The sequence below is a fragment of the Phyllostomus hastatus genome, unplaced genomic scaffold (assembly GCF_019186645.2).
Source record: "Phyllostomus hastatus isolate PE091 unplaced genomic scaffold, TTU_PhHast_1.1 phas_scaffold_1066, whole genome shotgun sequence".
NCBI lineage: Eukaryota > Metazoa > Chordata > Mammalia > Chiroptera > Phyllostomidae > Phyllostomus > Phyllostomus hastatus.
Window position 1 is genome coordinate 11970058 of NW_025334004.1, and position 19974 is coordinate 11990031.

Sequence of the window (19974 nt, forward strand, 5' to 3'; positions counted from 1 at the left end):
TAAAATCAATAAACATATCCTCAGGTGAAGGTTAAAAAAAAGCCAAAAAATGAATAATACCTACGGAAGAAAATGACTTACAATACATATGGCAAAGGATTAACATTCTTAATTAACGAAAAAGTATTTACAAACTGATGAGAAACAGATCAACACCCAATTGTTTTAAAGCAATGTTTATGAGTACGTGATTCACACACAAAAAATGTAAATCACTGATAAATATGTGAAATACTCACCCTGGCTATAGCCAGAAAATTTTAATAAGATAATAGTTCTACTTGTTATACTGAAAAAGGTTGAAAAAAGCACTAACACCCCGTGTTAACATGAATGCTAGGAAATAATTGCTATTGCACACTGCTAGTGGGAATGGGAATTGATACAATCTTTTTTTAGTATTATTTGACAAGATGCACTAAAATTTTAAGTGAAAACCATATAGAAAGTTCATAGGTTGGACTTCATCAAAATTGTTTCTGCTCTTCAGTAAGGAGTTTCCCAGACAAAAGAAGGCTCAAAGAATACACCTCCACCAAACCAGCACTGCAAGAGATGCTAAAGGGAATGCTTTAAGAAAAGGAGGAAAAAGAATGAGAGAGAGAGAAACACAAGTACAAAGTCCATAAAATGTCAATGAATAAGTACCTGTGAATAATAACCTTAAGTGTAAATGGATTAAATGCTCCACTCAAAAGACATAGGGTAGCTAAATGGATAAAAAAAACACATGAATCACACATATGCTGCCTACAAGAGACCCATCTCAAAACAAAAGACCTACACAGACTGAAAGTAAAGGGTTGGGAAAAAATATTCCACACAAATGGACAGGAGAAAAAAAAGCTGGCGTAGCAATACTCATATCAGACAAAATAGACTTCAAAAAAAGAGCCTTAAAAAGAGACCAAGAAGGTCACTTACTAATACTCATGGGAAGAACCCATCAAGAAGACATAAACATTGTAAACACATATGCACCCAACACAGGAGCACCCAAATATATAAGGAAAATCTTGGAGGACTTCAAAAACAATACTGACAGCAACATAATTACAGTAGGGGATTTTAACACCCCACTGTCAAAAATGGATAGATCTTCCAAACAAAATATCAACAAAAATATTGTGGCACTGAACAATGCCCTAGATCACATGGACTTAATGGATATATATAGAACCTGTCATCCCAAAGAAGAAAAATACACATTATTTTCAAAAGTTCATGTAACATTTTCAAAGATAGACCACATGATAGGACACAAACCAAGCCTCAACAAATTCAAGAAAATTGGAATCATATCAGCTATTTTCTCTGACCACAAGGGACGGATACTAGAAAACAACCTCAAGGAAAAAACTCAAAAACACTCAAAATCATGGAGATTGAATAGCATGCTATCAAACAATGAATGGGTTAAGAATAGGATCAAGGAAGATATTGAAGTTTCTGTAAACAAATGAAAATGAACTCACAACAATCCAAAACTCATGGGACACAGCAAAAGCAGTCCTGAGAGGGAAATTCATATCAATACAGGCCTACCTAAAAAAGATAGAAACATTTCAAACAAACAACCAAATCCTACACCTACAAGAACTCAAGGAACAACTACAAAGACAGCCCAGAGCAAGTAGAAGGAAAGAAATAACCAAGATCAGAGCAGAATTAAACAACATAGAGACTAAAAGCACAATTCTAAGGATCAATAAATCCAGGAACTGGTTCTTTGAAAAGATAAACAAAAATAACAAGGCTTTAAGCAGACTCATCACGAAAAATCGATAGAAGAGTCAAATAAACACAATCAGAAATGAAAGAGGAGAGATTACAACTGATACCACAGAAATACAAAGGACTGTAAGAAATTACTATGAAAAACTATATGGCAAGAAATTTGAAAATCTAGGTGAAATGGACAATTTCTAGAATAATATAATCTTCCAAAACTAAATGAAGAAGCAGAAAGCCTGAACTGACCAATAACAACTGATGAAATTGAAACAGTAATTAAAAAACTCCCAGCACACAAAAGCCCTGGACCAGTCAGTTTAACAGGAGAATTTTACAAAGCATTTGAGGAAGAGCTAACTCCTATCCTTCTAAGACTATTCCAAATAATCCAAGAAGACAGAAGACTCCCAAACTCTTTTTATGAAGCCAGCATCATCTTAATCCCAAAACCAGATAAACAGACAAGAAAGAAAGAAAACTACAGGCCAATATCGCTGATGAACATAGATGCTAAAATCCTCAGCAAAATACTGGCAAACCACATCCAGCAATACATTAGAAAGATCATACACCATGATCAAGTGGGTTTCATCCCAAGGATGCAAGGATGGTACAATATTTGCAAATCAATAAATTTAATACATCACATAAACAAAAGCAAAGACAAAAATCACATGATCATATTGAAAGATGCAGAAAAAGGATTTGATAAGGTACAGCACCCATTTATGATAAAAACAATCAGGAAAATGGGAATAAAGGGAGTATTCCTCAACATAATAAGTCCACATACAAGAAACCTACACCTAACATCATACTCAAAGGGCAAATACTAAAATCTTTCCCACTAAGATCAGGAACAAGACAAGGATGTCTGCTTTCACCACTCCTATTCAACATAATATTAGAAGTCTTAGCCACAGCAATCAGACAAGAAAAAAACAATAAAAGGCATCCAAACTGGAAAGAAAGAAGCAAAATTCTCATTGTTTGCAGATGACATGATAGTATGCATAGAAAATCCTATAGGCTACATCAAAAAACTACTTGACCTAATAAGTGAATTCGGCAAAACAGAAGGATACAAAGTCAATATCAGAAATCAAAGGCATTTTTGTACACCAACAATGAAACGTTAGAAACAGAAATCAGGAAAAGAATCCCATTTGCTATAGCAACAAGAAAAATAAAGTACCTAGGAATAAATCTAACCAGGGAGGCAAAAGACCTGTACTCAGAAAACTACACAACACTGAACAAAGAAATCAAGGAAGACACAAACAAATGGAAATATGTACCATGCTCATGGATTGCAAGAATTAACATCATCAAAATGTCCATACTACCCAAAGCAATTTATAGATTCAATGCAATCCCTATTAAAGTGCCAATTACATATTTCACAGAGATAGAACAAACACTTCAAAATTTATATGGAACCATAAATGACCCCTAATAGCCCAGCAATTTTGAGAAAGAATAACAAAGTAGGAGGGATCATAATACCTGATACCAGACTGTATTACAAGGCCACTGTAATCAAAACAGCCTGGTACTGGCATAAGGACAGACACATAGACCAATGGAACAGAATAGAAAGCCCAGAAATAAACCCAAGTCTCTATAATCAATTACTATTTGACAAAGAGGGCAGAAGCATAAGTGGAGTAAAAATAGCCTCTAAAACAAATGGTGTTGGGAGAGCTGGACAGCTACATGCAGAAAAATGAAAGTTGATCACCAACTTATACCATACACAAAAATAAATTCAAGATGGATGAAAGACTTAAATGTAAGTCATGACACCATAAAAGTTCTAGAGGACAACATAGTCAGGAAAATCTCAGATATTCCACACAGCAACATTTTCACTGATACGTCCCCTAGAGCAAGGGACATAAAGGAAAGAATAAACAAATGGGATCTCATCAAAATAAAAAGCTTCTGCACAGCTAAAGAAAACAGCAGTAAAATGAAAAGAGAACCAACCACATGGGAAAACATATTTGTCAATGATACCTCGGACAAGGGTCTGATCTCCAAAATATATAAAGAACTCACATGAGTCCACTCCAAGAAGACAACCCAATTAAAAAATGGGCAAAGGACTTGAATAGACACTTCTCCAAGGAGGACATACAGAGGGCCCAGAGACATATGAAAAGATGCTCAGCATCACTAGCCATCAAAGAGATGAAAATTAAAACCACAGTGAGATACCACTTTACACCAGTGAGAATGGCCATCATAAACAAATCAACAAACAACAAGTGTTGGAGAGGTTGTGGAGAAAAGGGAACCCTAGTGCACTGTTGGTGGGAATGCAGACTAGTAAAGCCGCTGTGGAAAACAGTATGGAATTTCCTCAGAAAACTAAAAATGGAACTGCCTTTTGACCCAGCAATTCCACTACTGGGATTATATCCTAAGAACCCTGAAACACCAATTCAAAAGAATCTATGCACCCCAATGTTCATAGCAGTACAGTTTACAATAGCTAAGTGCTGGAAGCAACCTAAGTGCCCATCAGTAAATGAATGGATGAAAAACCGTGGTACATTTACACAATACTATACTATGCAGAAAAAGAAAGAAAGAAAAGAAAGAAAAGAAAGAAAGAAAAGAAAGAAAGAAAGAAAGAAAGAAAGAAAGAAAGAAAGAAAGAAAGAAAGAAAAGAAAGAAAGAAAGAAAGAAAGAAAGAAAGAAAGAAAGAAAAGAAAGAAAAGAAAGAAAGAAAGAGCTCCTACCCTTTGTGACAGTGTGGATGGAACTGGAGGGCATTATGCTAAGAGAAATAAGCCAGGTGGTAAAAGACTAATACCATATGATCTTACATTTAAGTGGAACCTAATCAACAAAACAAGCAAGCAAGCAAAATATAACCAGAAACATTGAAATTAAGAACAAACTGACAGTAACCAGAAGGGAGGTGGGAGGGAATAATGGGGAAAAGATGAAGGGTTTTCAGGAACATAGATATAAAGGACACATGGACAAAACCAAGGGGAGGGTGGGATCAGGGGAGGGAGATGGGGCTGGCTACGTGGGGGGCAGTGGTAGGAGGAAAATGGAGACAACTGCACTTGAACAGTAAAAAAAGTTGTTCCTGCTCTTCAACAGAAACTGTTTGGGGGAAAAAATCACAAAGGAAAAAGTATTTGCACATTACATACCTAATGGAGGACTTATAGCCCAAAATATGCAAAACTCTCAAAACCCAATAGTAAGAAAACAAAGCTCATTAATATTTTTTTAAATGGGTAAAAGGTTTGAAGAGACATCTACCAAAGAAGATCTATAGATGACAAATAAGCACATGAGGGGAGATGCTCAATATTATTAGTCTCAAGACAATGAGACTAACTGCCAGTTATCTGGCAGCCAATAACTTGACAAGAGACCTCATACAGGAATTTTGGAAAGCATCTATGTAACATCATCCATTTATAATGGTTATGGTTCAGGCTGCCTGGTTATTTCTTGCCCTCCATGAGTTTAAAGTCCTAAACGACATCCACGAAAATGTATTGTCCCTTAAGGACTGACATACAACTTTTATTTTCTGTTTTTCATTTGATTATAGTATAGGGATCTGCCACACAAGTTCAACTGATACCTCAAAAGGGGGAGGGGGTGAGGTGAGGGAAAACATATAACCGAATCTAAACCTATGAAAGTTATTTAATAGTTGTCAAAATTATTCCTTAAAAAGAGTCTGCAAGTAAATTCATCCATTATGTGCACAACAGGACATTTTCAAAAAATTTATAGAACATAATTATATTAAGAATTATGAGGGCACAAACACACAAAAAAGGGAATCATGAGAGAACAAAGAAATGGAAGACACAATCCCTGTTCTTTCTTAAAGGTTCCTACCCAACTTTCCCTCTCATTTAGCACTTCTTGAGTAGCATGCAGTGATATTAACACTATCAGACTCAAAAAGCTACAGGATAAGCATATAATCAGATGTTGGTAAGTCAGAGTGATATGTGCAGTATATGATTCATCACCATTTAAAATAGTTCTATCACTGATGTTCTACTATAATTACTCTTTCACCTTTCTGTAACCTTAGAGTAAACTCTAAGGTTCAAAACCCTCTCCGATAGGTGAAGTTAACATTATTTCCAATACAATGTAAATCATTCACATAAAAATATTAAGACATGACAGACTCATTCATAGACAGCAGGATGACAGCTATGACATGGGGGATTAGGAGGTAGAGGGATAGAACAAAAAGGAAAAAGGACTCTTAGAGAAAACAGTGTGATGATTGCAGGGGGGCGGGGCATATGAGGGGGTTAAATGGTAATGAAACAATACAATAAAATTGTTTTAAAAGACATGGTAAGTACCATGCAAAAATATAATCTACTTTTAAAAAAATATAATATAATGAAGAATACTTCAATAAGATATATGGATTAAATAATTATTATTAGTTTCCATTAACTGGGCTGTCACTAGTACTGCAGACTTGTTTCCTTTAATAAATGGTCAGAAGACCCTCAAAGGTAGATAATATCATCTACCCTCATCTGAGGGATGTCTGTTTAAGAGAGGTAATGAGCTGAAGTGCAGAATATGAAGCCATGTCTCTCACCTCAACATTAGTAGTCACATCATACAAACATGCAGCCTCTAAGAATGAAGGCTGGTTTGTGATATGGAGGACAATAGCCAGTATTTTTGACATGCTTTTAACCATCTGACATTTCAATCACTTTATTAATTTCTTACTACACTGACATTTACTTTATTAATTTTTTCCTATACTGAGATCTTAGTTGTCCAATTTCAAAATAAAGGGGAAAATAGCAATGAGTAAGTACCTATCAATAATAACCTTAAATGTAAATGGATTAAATGCTGCAATCAAAAGACATAGTATAGCTGAGTGGATAAAAAAACATGACCCATATATATGCTGTGTACAAGAGAACCACCTCAGAACAAAAGATTTACACAGGCTGAAAATGAAGGGATGGAAAAAAAATACTGCATGCAAATGGAGACAAAAAAAAAAAAAACCCTAGGGTAGCAATACTTGTATCTGACAGTACAGACTTGAAAACAAAAAACATAACAAGAGGCAAAGAAGGTCACTACATAATACTAAAGGGATCAATCCAACAAGAGGACATTACCCTTGTGAACATACGTGTGTCCCATATAGGAGCATCCAAATATATAAAGAAAAATATTGGAGGACTTTAAGAAAGAGATCAAAAGCAATACAGTCATTGTAGGGAATTTTAACACCCCCATTTCACCAGTGGATAGATCTTTCAGACAAAAAATCACTAAGGAAACAGCTGACACAATAGACTGAATGGATTTAATTGATATTTACAAAACATTTCATCCCAAAGCAACATAATACATATTCTTCTCCAGTGCACATGGATCATTCTCAAAGACAGGCCACACAGTAGGACACAAAATAAGTCTTAAGAAATTCAAGAAAACTGAAATCATATCAAGCATTTTCTCAGATCACAATGGCTTAAAACTAGAAATCAACCTCAATAAAAAATGCTAAAATAATCAAATACATGGAGGCTAAAGAACATGTTACTAAATAATAAATGGGTTTAACAATGAGATCAAGGAAGAAATCAAAAAGTACCTGGAAACAAATGAAAATGAACATACAACAACTCAAACCTATGGGACACAGCAAAATCAGTCCTGAGAGGGAAATTCATAGCATTACGTGCCTACCTAAAGAAGATAGAAAAATCTCATATAAACAATCCAACTCTACTTCTAAAAGAACTAGAAAACAACAACAAAGCCCAGAATTAGTAAAAGGAAACAATCAAGATCAGAGCAGAAATAAATGACATAGAGACTAAAAAAAACAGTTCTCAAGATCAATAAATCCAGGAGCTGGTTCTTTGAAAAGATAAACAAAACTGATGAACCTTTAACCAGACTCATCAAGAAAAAAAAAGAGGAAGGACCCAAATAAATAAAATCAGAGATGAAAGAGGAGAAGTAATAACTGGTACCACAGAAATAGGAAAGATTGTAAGAAAATACTATGAACAACTATATAACAAGAAATAGGACAACCTGGGCTAAATGGATAAATTTTGAGAAACGTACATTCTTCCAAAACTAAATCAGGAGTAAGCAGAAAACATGAACATAGACTGACAACAACTAAGGAAATTGAAGCAGTAATGAAAAAACTCCTGAGGACATACAGATGCTCCATAGATTTATGAAAAAAAATGCTCAACATCATTAGCCATCAGAGAGATGCAAATTAAAACCACAATGATGGGGATGGGGGGAGGGGTGGGGAGAAAATACAGGCAACTGTAACTGAACAACAATAAAATAATTTAAATTAAAAATAAACAAATACATAACATCTTTTTTAAAAGGCAAACAGTAAATAAAAACTGAAACCACAATGAGATAACACCTCACACCTGACAAAATCATTATCATTAATAAATCAACACACAAGTGCTATCGAGGATGCAGAGAAAAGGGAACCCTAGCTGTGCACTGTTGGTGAAAATGCAGCCACTATGGAAAACAGTATGGAATTTCCACAGAAAATTAAAAATGGAATTGCCTTTTGATCCAGCCATTCCACTGCTGGAAATATACCCTAAGAATCCTGAAGTACTAATTCAAAAGAATACACGTACCCCTATGTTCATAGCAGCCCTATTTACAATAGCCAAGACTTGGAAACAGCCTAAATGCCCATCAGGAGATGAGTGGATAAAAAAAGCTATGGTACATTTACGCAATGGAATACTACACAGCAGTAAAAAAGAACGAATTCTTACCTTGTATAACAGCATGGATGGAACTGGAGACTATTATACTAAGTGAAATAAGCCAGTGGGTGAAAGATAAATACCATATGATCTCACCTATAAGTAGAATTTAATGAACAAAATAAACTAATAAGCAAAACAAAACCAGAGGCATAGAATCATGGAACAGGCTGATAGCTGCAAGAGAGGAGGGGAAAGGGGGCACTGGTTGAAAAAAGGTGAAGGGATTAGTCAAAGAACATATATGCATGATCCATGGACATGGACAATGATATGGGGATTGACTGTGTGAGTGGGAGGGACGGGCTGGATGGAGGTGAACAAAAGGGAAAAAATTCAGACAACTGTAACAGCATAAACAATAAAATACTTAAATTTAAAAAATCAAAAAAGAAAAAATATAAATAAAGAGTATTCCATTAACTGATCAGGAAGCAATTATGATACATTGCTACCAATATACATGAAATTCTAAAAATAATTGGGAGAGGTGTTGAGGGGAGAGCAGAGGTGTGAAAAAGTGGTTTCTTTCTGAGATTTTGGAGGCCCAGCTTCTTCATCCTATTCCCACAAAAATACTTTACTGCAGATACCTCAAATATTATTCCAGAGTTACACAAAATAAGTGGAACATCACCAAGTAGAGCTCCTAGAGTAGGTGTTCTGAACATGTTGGTAAAGAAAGTCACTTCATTTGAGAGATCTCTGCCCCTTCAACCTCACCCTCCTTACCAATATACATTCATCACTGAAAAGGGAAATATTTACAAAAGTTAGTTTAGTTATGTTTAAATATTATGTTTAGCTGTCTGGAGACCATGTTCTCAAAATTTATATAAGAAATCAAGGATTAGACTTCATAACAATTAGAAAACCACACTGTATAAAATCAAAGACTTAGTTAAAGGACATTAAAATAGCTTTGCCATTGGTGCTAAATTGAAATGACTCCATCTCTTCCCAACACCTGGAAACAAAACCTTTTGAACTTTCATGTAAACACACCAGAGTACACCAAATGCTCTGTCTGCTGCAAGGTACCACCTCTGCAAAGGCATTTGGGTGAAAAATGTGGAAAATGCCTGAGGACTCTTTGAAGCAGCTTGGGAGAAGTGAGAGCAGGAAAGAGGCTCTTCACTAGGGTAAGTTTGTTTAGTGGAAAGTAAGCAAGTTGTCAGGGTAAAAGTTGACAATGTTGATTCCAACAGTTTGAACTGTGAATAAACATCCAAAGGGATTATGTTACTGAGAATTAGAAAAGATTCCATTGAACTCAATAGAACACTTGTGTTTTCGAAGATAATATGCCTTTGAGCCACACTCTGGATCCACAGTTTAGGGTTAGAATTACCCTAAGCCCTTTCTATGCCACATTAAAGAAGATAAGGTCTGACCTCTCTAATATGTGCTTAAAATATTAAAATAAGGATGGAATAAAAATATTTCACTTCCAATAACTGATTTGGAAAACATTAAAAATATGTACATTTGTATATTTGAGGTCCAGAAATCCGTTCTACCCAAACATCTAAATTAAACACAGTTTCACTAACCAATTTAGGGAAATACATGCATTGGCTATAAATCACTTTTAAGTTTTCCCTCTTAAATGACCTATCAGAGAGCAAAAAACAGGGCCTATACTTACAAAATCCATAATCCTCTTTTCTGCTCACCAAAGCCACATTAAATTTAGCTTTCATCTCATGGTGTTGGGTTTTCCACCAGGTACAAGATGAGAAATTGAAAAAGACTTGTGCTTTTTAAAAAGCAAAACAATTTGGTTGCCACTCAGCAATTCCTAGTGAAATGCCAAGAAGCTGTAAAAAAACAAGTTAAAATTTTCCTAACTTGGACCTAACAAAAATAAGTGTGAGATGTTTATAGCCTGTCAGACAGTCCATCTTTTTATTTCTTAAATATTCATAAACAAGAGAAAATATACACTTTTGATTTGTTAAAGTTTATTTGGATCGATGTAATGCAGGTGCGCCTTGCATGCCCTCAAGAAAATAGAGGCAACTTGAACTGCTCGCTAGTTCATCTCAAGTCCTTCATGATTCTCATATTAGAGAGTTTGCTATTAGAATTGTTTTCAAAGCTTGACTAAGGCATGCAACTCACATGTTCTTTACCAGCAAAGTTTGCAGGCAACCCTGCAAAAAGTTGTTTCTCCTTTGAGCTCTCACACATATTCACTTCCCTCCTAGAACCAAGGATATAAGGAAGAATGGCTCCATTTCATAGCCTTTTTCGCCCTTAGAAAGAAAATCCAATTCCCCAGATATTTTCAAACTCCACCACGAACAGAACATTCTCAACTCTGCCTGTGGGTCATTATCTCTTTTTCATTTCATCTTTATATTCACTGGGTTCATAGAAAGGACATACACAGAAAGAGGAAAATAGCTGCTTCTTAGACACCAAATTTAGTAATTCTCTCAAAATCTACTGGCACACATCTAAAAAGTCGTATTTTTATAAGGCTTCATTAGGTTTTCATTGGTTCTGTCTTTTAAGAACACACATGCTGAATTGCCCATAACCTCAAGCCAAAATACATCTGCAAACTACAAGAAATGTTTTTTATAGGAAGACAAGAGTCATCACAATTTTTTTTAAAAGGGGGGATATAGTAAGCAAAGACAGACAGATGTGAGCTCATCTGGCTCCCACTTTAGTATCTCCCGAGCATCAAGTTGCTAGCTGATGGAAGCCATCAATCTATGGTACTCTAAGATTCCAGCTGACTCTAATAGCCTTACCTGTTAATATGAGATTACTGTAAGTATTGGAGAATTGTTCCTTTAGAAGAACCAGATGCATCTGAGCTGCCTTCTCCCGTTGGAGCTCCAGCATAACATCAGGGTGCTGGGCAATCTTGCAGCCCTTCTGTTTATCCAAGGCAACATCACTTCGAACAATGTCTACAATAAGAAAGAAAAAAGGCAGGCAGCACAACTGAAAAGCAAAAAGAACATTTAAAAAATAAACAAACAAAACCATACACACATCAAAGTCCTGTTTCATCCCCAAACAACAGTTTATAAACTACACATATTTTAATGAGAATGAAGAAATTCAAAAGTCATAAACCTAAGGGTCTCCAACTTCATGATACAACCTGCAAGTTTCTCTCATCATGTCCATATTCTTTGAAGATGTTTTTGGTTCTTATCTCTCTCTGACCTCATTTAAGATTCTTACTATTCCATTCCCTTCTAAACTCACTTCTAGTACTTATTTACCTTCTCGGGCCTTTTCTTAACATCCTTTTAGCATTCTCCATGGGGAAAAATAATACAACTTGGTCTGAGTACTAGTGACTATGAAAGTCATTTCATCTGCTTCATGCCATAGGGACAGGTGACAGCTCCAGCATGTGTATTCAGGATGTTTGGCCTGTCTTCAAATTTACCTCCCAGCCAGCCAACTCAGCTAAAACTAGGGCTGCTGTTCTATGGGTTAGTTACTCAGAATTTCTCCTGCTATTTTTTCTTATGTCTCTGGTTACATTCTGACTTAGTAACCAATCTTTAAATCTAGAAATATTTTGTGAGTCACTAAAGAAGCAAGATTAGAGCTATAGTTACTTTTCAGATCTTCCTCTTTCCCAGTTATTTTCCCCTTAATGATAGGCTGTTTTTTATACTTTTCATACAGTATGATTTCCACTCAAAGAAGTCTCCAGAAAACAACCTTCCTCAAAAACATTGACCTAGAATGCATCCCAATTACCAGGGAGCTTACATGCCCTAAAGTTGTTTGTTTTATTTTTACAAATTAAAATAGAATTCAGCTGATTATCATAGAAACAAATACTATCAATAGCAATTGGATGACAACTCTAGAAACTTTCAAGTTTTACAAAGCAAACTAAAGGATTTCAGAAGAAAATTGTAAAAAGTAACTGCTCTGCCACTGTTGACACCAGTGGCTTTGGAAGGGGAAAAAAAATGAATATCCATGTTGATGGCACCAGTAGAAAGATTTGGCTCTTTAAGCAATGCTCAATGATAATTAAGAAAAAAATGGGCATGTGGCCATAAAGAGCAGAATATTGTTGTGGACAAATAATCTTCAAATCCATGAATAAAACCCTAAAAGAGAAGCCCAGATAGAAATAACAACCCATGACAATGAGGGTTAGAATGTGTGGTGCACAAATAGCCAGATGTGGGAATGGTCCTCACTCATTCTTATGTAAAAGAAAGGGGGAGCTGGTTGGAAATAATGCAATATTTATGCCTAGACATATTTGTACCAAGTTCTAGAATGTGGGCAATAAAGTGAACTCATTCAACATTCAAGTAACTAATCTTATAGATTTTTTTGAGGCTTGAATACAAAATTAGAATAAATTAATTCAAGGATACACTCTAGTTTTCAAGACCAACAATAGAAGGCAAGAGGAATAATATAATTTACACTTATTTAAATAACACTCTATTAGCCCTGGCTGGAGTGGCTCAGTGGATTGAGTGCTGGCCTGCGGACCAAAGGGTCACTGGTTCAATTCCCAGACAGGGCCCATACCTAGATTATGGGCCAGGTCCCCAGTAGTGGGCATGTAAGATGCAACTACACATTGATGTTTCTCTCTCTCTCTTTCTCCTTCCCTTCCCCTCTCTAAAAATAAATAAAATCTTTTAAAAAATTACACTCTATTGACTTTTTAATTACATTGTATCACTGAATCCTTCAAATAATCCTATGAAATTACGTGGCAGATATTGTTGACTTGCTGACACAAACCTAAATATGCTCCCTTATCTTTTGCCTTCCACTACTGAAGATACTGAAAAGCTAAAATATAAAATTTCCCAGCTTTCCTTGAAGCAAGGGGTGGCCATGTAACATGGTTCTGGTCAATAAGCTGCAGGCAGACATCCATGGTGGGGGGACTTCCTTTGTCAACTTAAAAGATAAAACCTCACTAAGAGAAATCAGGCATGTCTTTTTTACTTTCATCCTTTTAGTCCTTTCTATTCTTTATGTCTGAAACATAGACATGAGGCCTAGAGTTAGAGTAGCCATTTTGTTTCAATGAGTCAAGAAGCAAGAGGGCAAATGACTCCATACTAAGGATCTGGAACAGAAAGATGGGACAAGCCTAAGTCCCCAATGTCTTTATTGAGCTATCATACCTACCATAGTTGTTCTAAACTGTCCAACTCTCAATTTCTCGTTATGTAAATAAAGGAACTATTTGTATAAACCATAAATAGTCAGTTACCTATTTTTAAAATTGTAATCTTTTTTTAATCTTAAGTGATAAAGAATAATATGATTATCCCTATTGTATATATGAGGAAACTGAGGTCCACAAAGCTGAAGTGGACCTCAGGTTCACAAAGCATGGTCAGTCCCCAAATCCAAATCCAATGATCTTTCCAGAAGTTATTCCTATATGGAAACTCATGAACTTAGTGCTAAAGTACAATATGCAATAAAAGTGAGGAACTAAAAAGAAAAATCTAACTATACTATTACAGTAGCATGCTATAGTCTATCCAGAAAAGAAATATGGATACTTCCCCAGAAAACAATACAAAATTTGTTTTTTAAAAAAGTGGAGCTTCCTGGCTGGCATAGCTCAGTGGATTGAGCGCGGGCTGCGAACCAAAGTGTCGCAGGTTCAATTCCCAGTCAGGGTACATGCCTGGGTTGCAGGCCATGACCCCCAGCAACTGCACATTGATGTTTCTCTCTCTCTCTTTCTCCCTCCCTTCCCTCTCTAAAAATAAATAAATAAAATCTTTAAAAAAAAAGTGGAGCTTCAAATTACCCCAATATCTTCTGACAGAAGATATACAAAAAGCAGAACACCTATGAAACTCTTTAATTCCTATCCAATAAATTTATTGCTCAGAAGGGAGAGGAAGCCTGATATTCTCAAGACCTTCAATGAGAACCTTGAAATAAAGTGACCATATTATCTTAATAATACTAAGAAAAGAAAATCACATGCATGGCCAAACATATGTCCTAGACTTTTAAAAAGTACATTTCAAAAATGGGAAAAAATAGATATGCTATTTTTTATTCGTCCTTAATTTGTTTGGGATTGTATCAAAGACTAAACACAAAGCAAGAACACTAATTAAAGATGCACATGTCCCTGGCCAGTGTGGTTCAGTTGGTTGGAGCGTAATCCCATAACCAAAAGGTTGCGGGTTCAATTCCTCATCAGAACACATATCTATGTTGAGGGTTTAATCTCCAGTCCAACATACAACCCCCTTCCTGGTGCATACCAGAGGCAACTGATCAATGCTTCTCTATTGTATCAGTGTTTCTCTTTTCCCTCTCTCCTTCCCTCTCTCTTCCCTTCTCCCTTCCTCTCTTTCTAAAAGCAACGAAAAAAAAGGCCTTCAAAAAAAAAAAGGACTTCAGTGAGGATAAAAGTGCACATGGTCATATATCCGGAGGAGGAGTTAGCATCATACATGATAGGATCAAAATGCAAAATTATTTTGGCAGCCTAGAAACTTAGAATGAAATCCCCAACATGTAGTTAAGATATGAACACAAAGTCCTGCATTTATACTGAAAATTAATTGCATAAGATAATATGGGAAGGCCAGACCAGATGGAAGCTCAAATATTAAAGATCTTATTAAGATTTGTAGGTTTTAGTTCACTGCAAGCTTAATACAAGCCAAATATGATATTGTTACCAAAAAGATTAATGCAGTCTTAGACTAAATTAATAGAACCAGAACATCCAGAATTCACGAGGTAACACAGCCACACTGCTTTCCATGCCAACCAAGGGCAGCAGAGTGAAGAGTTGGAGCTAGGCAGACCTCAGTTCAAATTCTGATTTGCTGTTTATTTATTAGTTGCAGAAGTGACAGACAAAAATACCTCTACAAGCCTCAATTTTTTCATCTATTGTTGTTATGAAGAGACATATGAGACTTAGCACTATGCATGCTACTTAATAAGATTTCTATAAAAGGTAACTATTATGATTTTTGTTTTAGTATCCAACTTGTGGTATTATATTTATTTTCAGTTGTTAATAGTCCTGGTAGGATACTAATCATCTGGATAGCATCCAAAGAAAAGCAACAAGATGAATATTTTATTTTTTTTAATGGTTGAAAAAATTAAGAGTGTCAAACCTGGTAAAGAAAATACAAAAGAAAAGTTGTTTTCATAGAGAAGAGACAACTGACTTGTTCCATGTAAATCTCAAAAATCAAACATTATGGGAATAACCAAAAAACATACCTTCAGCTCCACATGAGAAAACTGTAACAACAGAAGCAGCGATATGAGAAAAAGAGCTACTTGAGAATGGAGTGAGTTTCCTGTTCCTAGAAATAGTCAAGCTGACACTGGATGACACAGGCACAATAAAATGATTTCAATATAGTCATCAAAGCCTGCCAAGTACAAAGTTAAGTACTTTCTCTGACATTATGTGAGGCAATATAATATATAGTTGAAGGCACAGGCCTTGTATTCAAACAGATACACATTAAGAAAATGAAAAGAAACAAGAAAATCCCAAGTAAACAACTTAACATTATATTTTAAAGAACTAGAAAAAGAAGAATGAAAGCAGCCCAAAGTCAGCAGAAGAAAGGGAGTAATAAAAATTGGAGCAGAATTGAATGAAATAGAGAACAAAAAGACTATACAAAACCTTAATACAACCAAGAGCTGGTTCTTTGAAAGATTAATAAAAACAACAAACCCCTGGTTAGACCCACTAAGGAAAAAAGAGAAAAGACTCATATAAACATAACAAGAAATGAAAGAGAAGTTACCACAGACATCCCAGAAATATAAAAGATCATACTAGAACACTAGTATGCCACCAAATTACTTCAATAACCTAGAAGAAATGGTTAAGTTCCTAGAAATACATAACCTTCCTAAACTGAATCATGAAGAACTGGAAAATCTAAATAGACTGACCAACACTTAGGAAATTTAAACAACCATCAAAAACCTCCCAAAAAATGAAAGTCCAGGACCAGATGTCTTCACTAGTAAATTCTACCAAACATTTAAAGATTTGATACCTATCCTTCTCAAACTCTTCCCCAAAAATGAAGATGCCCTGGCCATATAGCTCATTTGGTTAGAGTAGAGTGTTGTCCCCGATACTCCAAGGACACAGATTCAGTCCCTAGTCAGGGCACATACAATAATCAACCCATAAATTCATCAATATGTGGAACAACAAATCTCTCTCTCTCTCTTTTAAATCAACATATAAATAAAAAATTGAAGATGAGGCAATACTTCGTAATACTTTTTTATGAGGCCACCATAACCCTAATACAAAAATCTGGCAAAGATAACACAAATAAAGACAACCACAGACCAATATCTCTGATAACTACAGATACAAAAACACTAGCAGACCAAATACAACAATACATTAAAAAATAATACATCATGATCAACCGGGGTTCATTCCAGGCACACAACATGGTTCAACATACACAAATCAATTGATATAATACACCTACATTAACAAAACAAAGGATAAAAATCATATGACTTTATCAATAGATGCAGAAAAGCATTGACTAAGATACAACATCCACTTTTTATTAAAACACTCAATAAAACAGGTATAGACGTAAAGTACCTCAATATAATAAAGGCCATATATGACAACCCCTCAGCTAATATCATAACCAAAGGTGAAAAACTGAAAGTTTTTCCCTACAATTGGGAATAAGACAAGGCGGTCAATTATCACCACTTGTATTCAACATAGAACTGGAAGACCTAACCAGAGCAATCATGCAAGAGAAAGGAATAAAAGGCATCCAAATTGGGAAGGAAGAAGTTAAAGTGTCACCTTTTGCAGGTGACATGATTCTATATATTAAAAAAAAAACTAAAAACTACCAAAAAACTATTAGAAATAATAAATACAGTGAAGTTGCAGTATACAAAATCAATTTACAAAAATCCACTGTACTCCTATACAGTAACAATGGAATTTCAGAAAAAGAAATGAAAAAAATTCCTTTTGCAATTTCAACAAAAAGAAAAAAATACCTAAGAATAAACTTAACAAAGGATGTGAAGGGCTTATATACTGAAAACTACAATGCATTATTAAAAGATATTGGAAAAGACACAATGGAATGGAAAGATACTCCCTGTTGATGGATTGGAAGAATCAACATAGTTAAAATGTCTGTATTACCCAAAGCAATATACAGATTTAGTGCATTCCCCATCAAAACCCCAATGACATTTTTTAAAGAAATAAAACAAAAAAATCATCAGATTTGTATGAAACCACAAAAGACCCTGAAGAGCCAAAGCAATCCTCAGAAAAAAGAATGAAACCAGAGGTATCACACTACCCGATTTTAAATTATACTACAGAGCAACCATAACTAAAACAGGATGGTATTGGCAGAAAAACAGACACATAGTCCAATGGAACAGAATTGAGAGCCCAGAAATAAAACCACAGGTATACAGGCAAATAATTTTGACAAAGAAGCCAAAAACATACAATGGAGAAAAGAAAGTCTCTTCAACAAATGATGCTGGGAGAATGGGAAAGCTACATGCAAAAGAAAGAAACTATACTACAGTCTGTCCCCATGTATAAAAATTAGTTTAAAATGGATCAGACTTAAATATAGTATAAGACACAAAACAATAAAGTACATAGAAGAAAACATAGATACTAAATTTATTGATCTTGGTCTTAGAGGACATTTTATGAATTTGACCACAAAGGCAAGGGAAGTAAAGGCAAAAATAAATGAATGAGATTATATCAAACTAAAAAGCTTCTACACAACAAAAGAAACTGACAACAAAACAAAAATGCAACCAACCAAGTAGGTTAAGATACTTGCAAACAGCAGCTCTGACAAAGGGTTAATATCCAAAATATATAAAGAACTCATACAACTCAACACCAACCAAACAAACAATCCAATTTAAAAATTGAGCAAAAGACCTGAACAGACATTTCTCCCAAGAAGACATCCAAATGGCCAACTAATATATGAGAAAATGTTCCATTTCACTTGCCATTAGGGAAATGCAACTCAAAACAACGAGAAACCACTTCACACCTCTTAGAATGGCTATTATCAACAAGACAATAAGTTGGAGAGGTTGTGGAGAAAAAGGAACTGTCATTCACTGCTGGTAGGAATGAAAACTGGTATAGCCACTATGGAAAACAGGGCAGAGGTTCCTCAGAAAAATTAAGAATAGAGTTACCATATGACCTACCAATCCCTCTTCTGGGTAACTGCCTGAAAAATATGAAAACATTTATTTGCAAAGATATATGTACCCCTATGTTCACTGCAACATTATTCATTGTTCGCCAAGACATGGAAACAACCAATGTGTTCTTTGATACATAATTAGATAAAGAGGATGTGGTACAGCTCTGGCTGTTGTGGCTCAGTGGATTGAGTTCTGGCCTGTAAACCAAAGGGTCACCTGTTTAATTTCCAGTCAGGGCACATACGTGGATTACGGGCCAGGTCCCCAGTAGGGAGCACATGACAGGTAACCACACATTGATGTTTCTCTCCCTCTCTCCCTCCCTTCCCTTCTCTCTAAAAATAAACAAAATATTTTTTAAAAAAGAAGCAATATATATATACTGCTCAGCCATGAGTAAAGACAAAATAGTGTGACAACATCAACACAATTTGAGATTATGCTAAGTGAAATAAGTCAGTCAGAAAAAGCTAAGAACTTAAAAAGGTACAAAAAAGCTAAGAGCCATATGATTTCACTCATATGTGAAATATAAAACTGAAACTCATAAACACAGACAACAATACATTGGCAACCAGAAGGAGGGGGAGAGGAAATGTAGTAAAAAGTAAAGGGAACCAAATATATAGTGATAGATGATTTGACTTTGGGTGGTGAGCACACAATGCAATGTACAGAACATGTATCACGGAAATGTACACTTGAAATTTATATAATCATATTAACCAATGTCATCTCAATAAATTTAATTCATTTGAAAACAATACTTTTCAAATTCTAAAAAAGTGAAAAGATACAAACAGAAAATATTTGAAAATAATATAGGCAATAAAAATATAAAGAAAATGTTTACAACTTAATAAAAATATAATAATCCTATATAAAACAGATATACTATCTGAATAGACATTTCACCAGAGGAGTTACACAAATATGCTAAATGTGCTAATAAGCACATGAAAATGCACATTAGTCATTAGCAAAACGCAAACTAAAACCACAAAGATATGCTACCCATTAGAATGACTATAATACAAAAGACTAAAATGCCAAGTATTAACAAGGATGTAGAGAATCAGGATATAGAGAAATCAAGGACCAGTCAATCCTTTGAAAGAAATTCAGATTCTAGAAGAACCTCAGTGATGAGAGCCTAGACCTCTAAAACCAAAGTACTCATGATCTACT

General features: G+C 35.1%; 1 protein-coding gene across 1 annotated transcript in view; it reads right to left on the bottom strand.

Moving 5' to 3' along the window:
* The window catches only part of HPSE2 (heparanase 2 (inactive)), a 639760-nt gene that overhangs the window by 561289 nt on the left and 58497 nt on the right, over nt 1-19974 (bottom strand). Inside the window, exon 3 of the mRNA XM_045854405.1 lies at nt 11313-11474. Coding sequence (XP_045710361.1) covers nt 11313-11474 — 162 coding nt within the window. The remainder of the gene's footprint in view (nt 1-11312; nt 11475-19974) is intronic.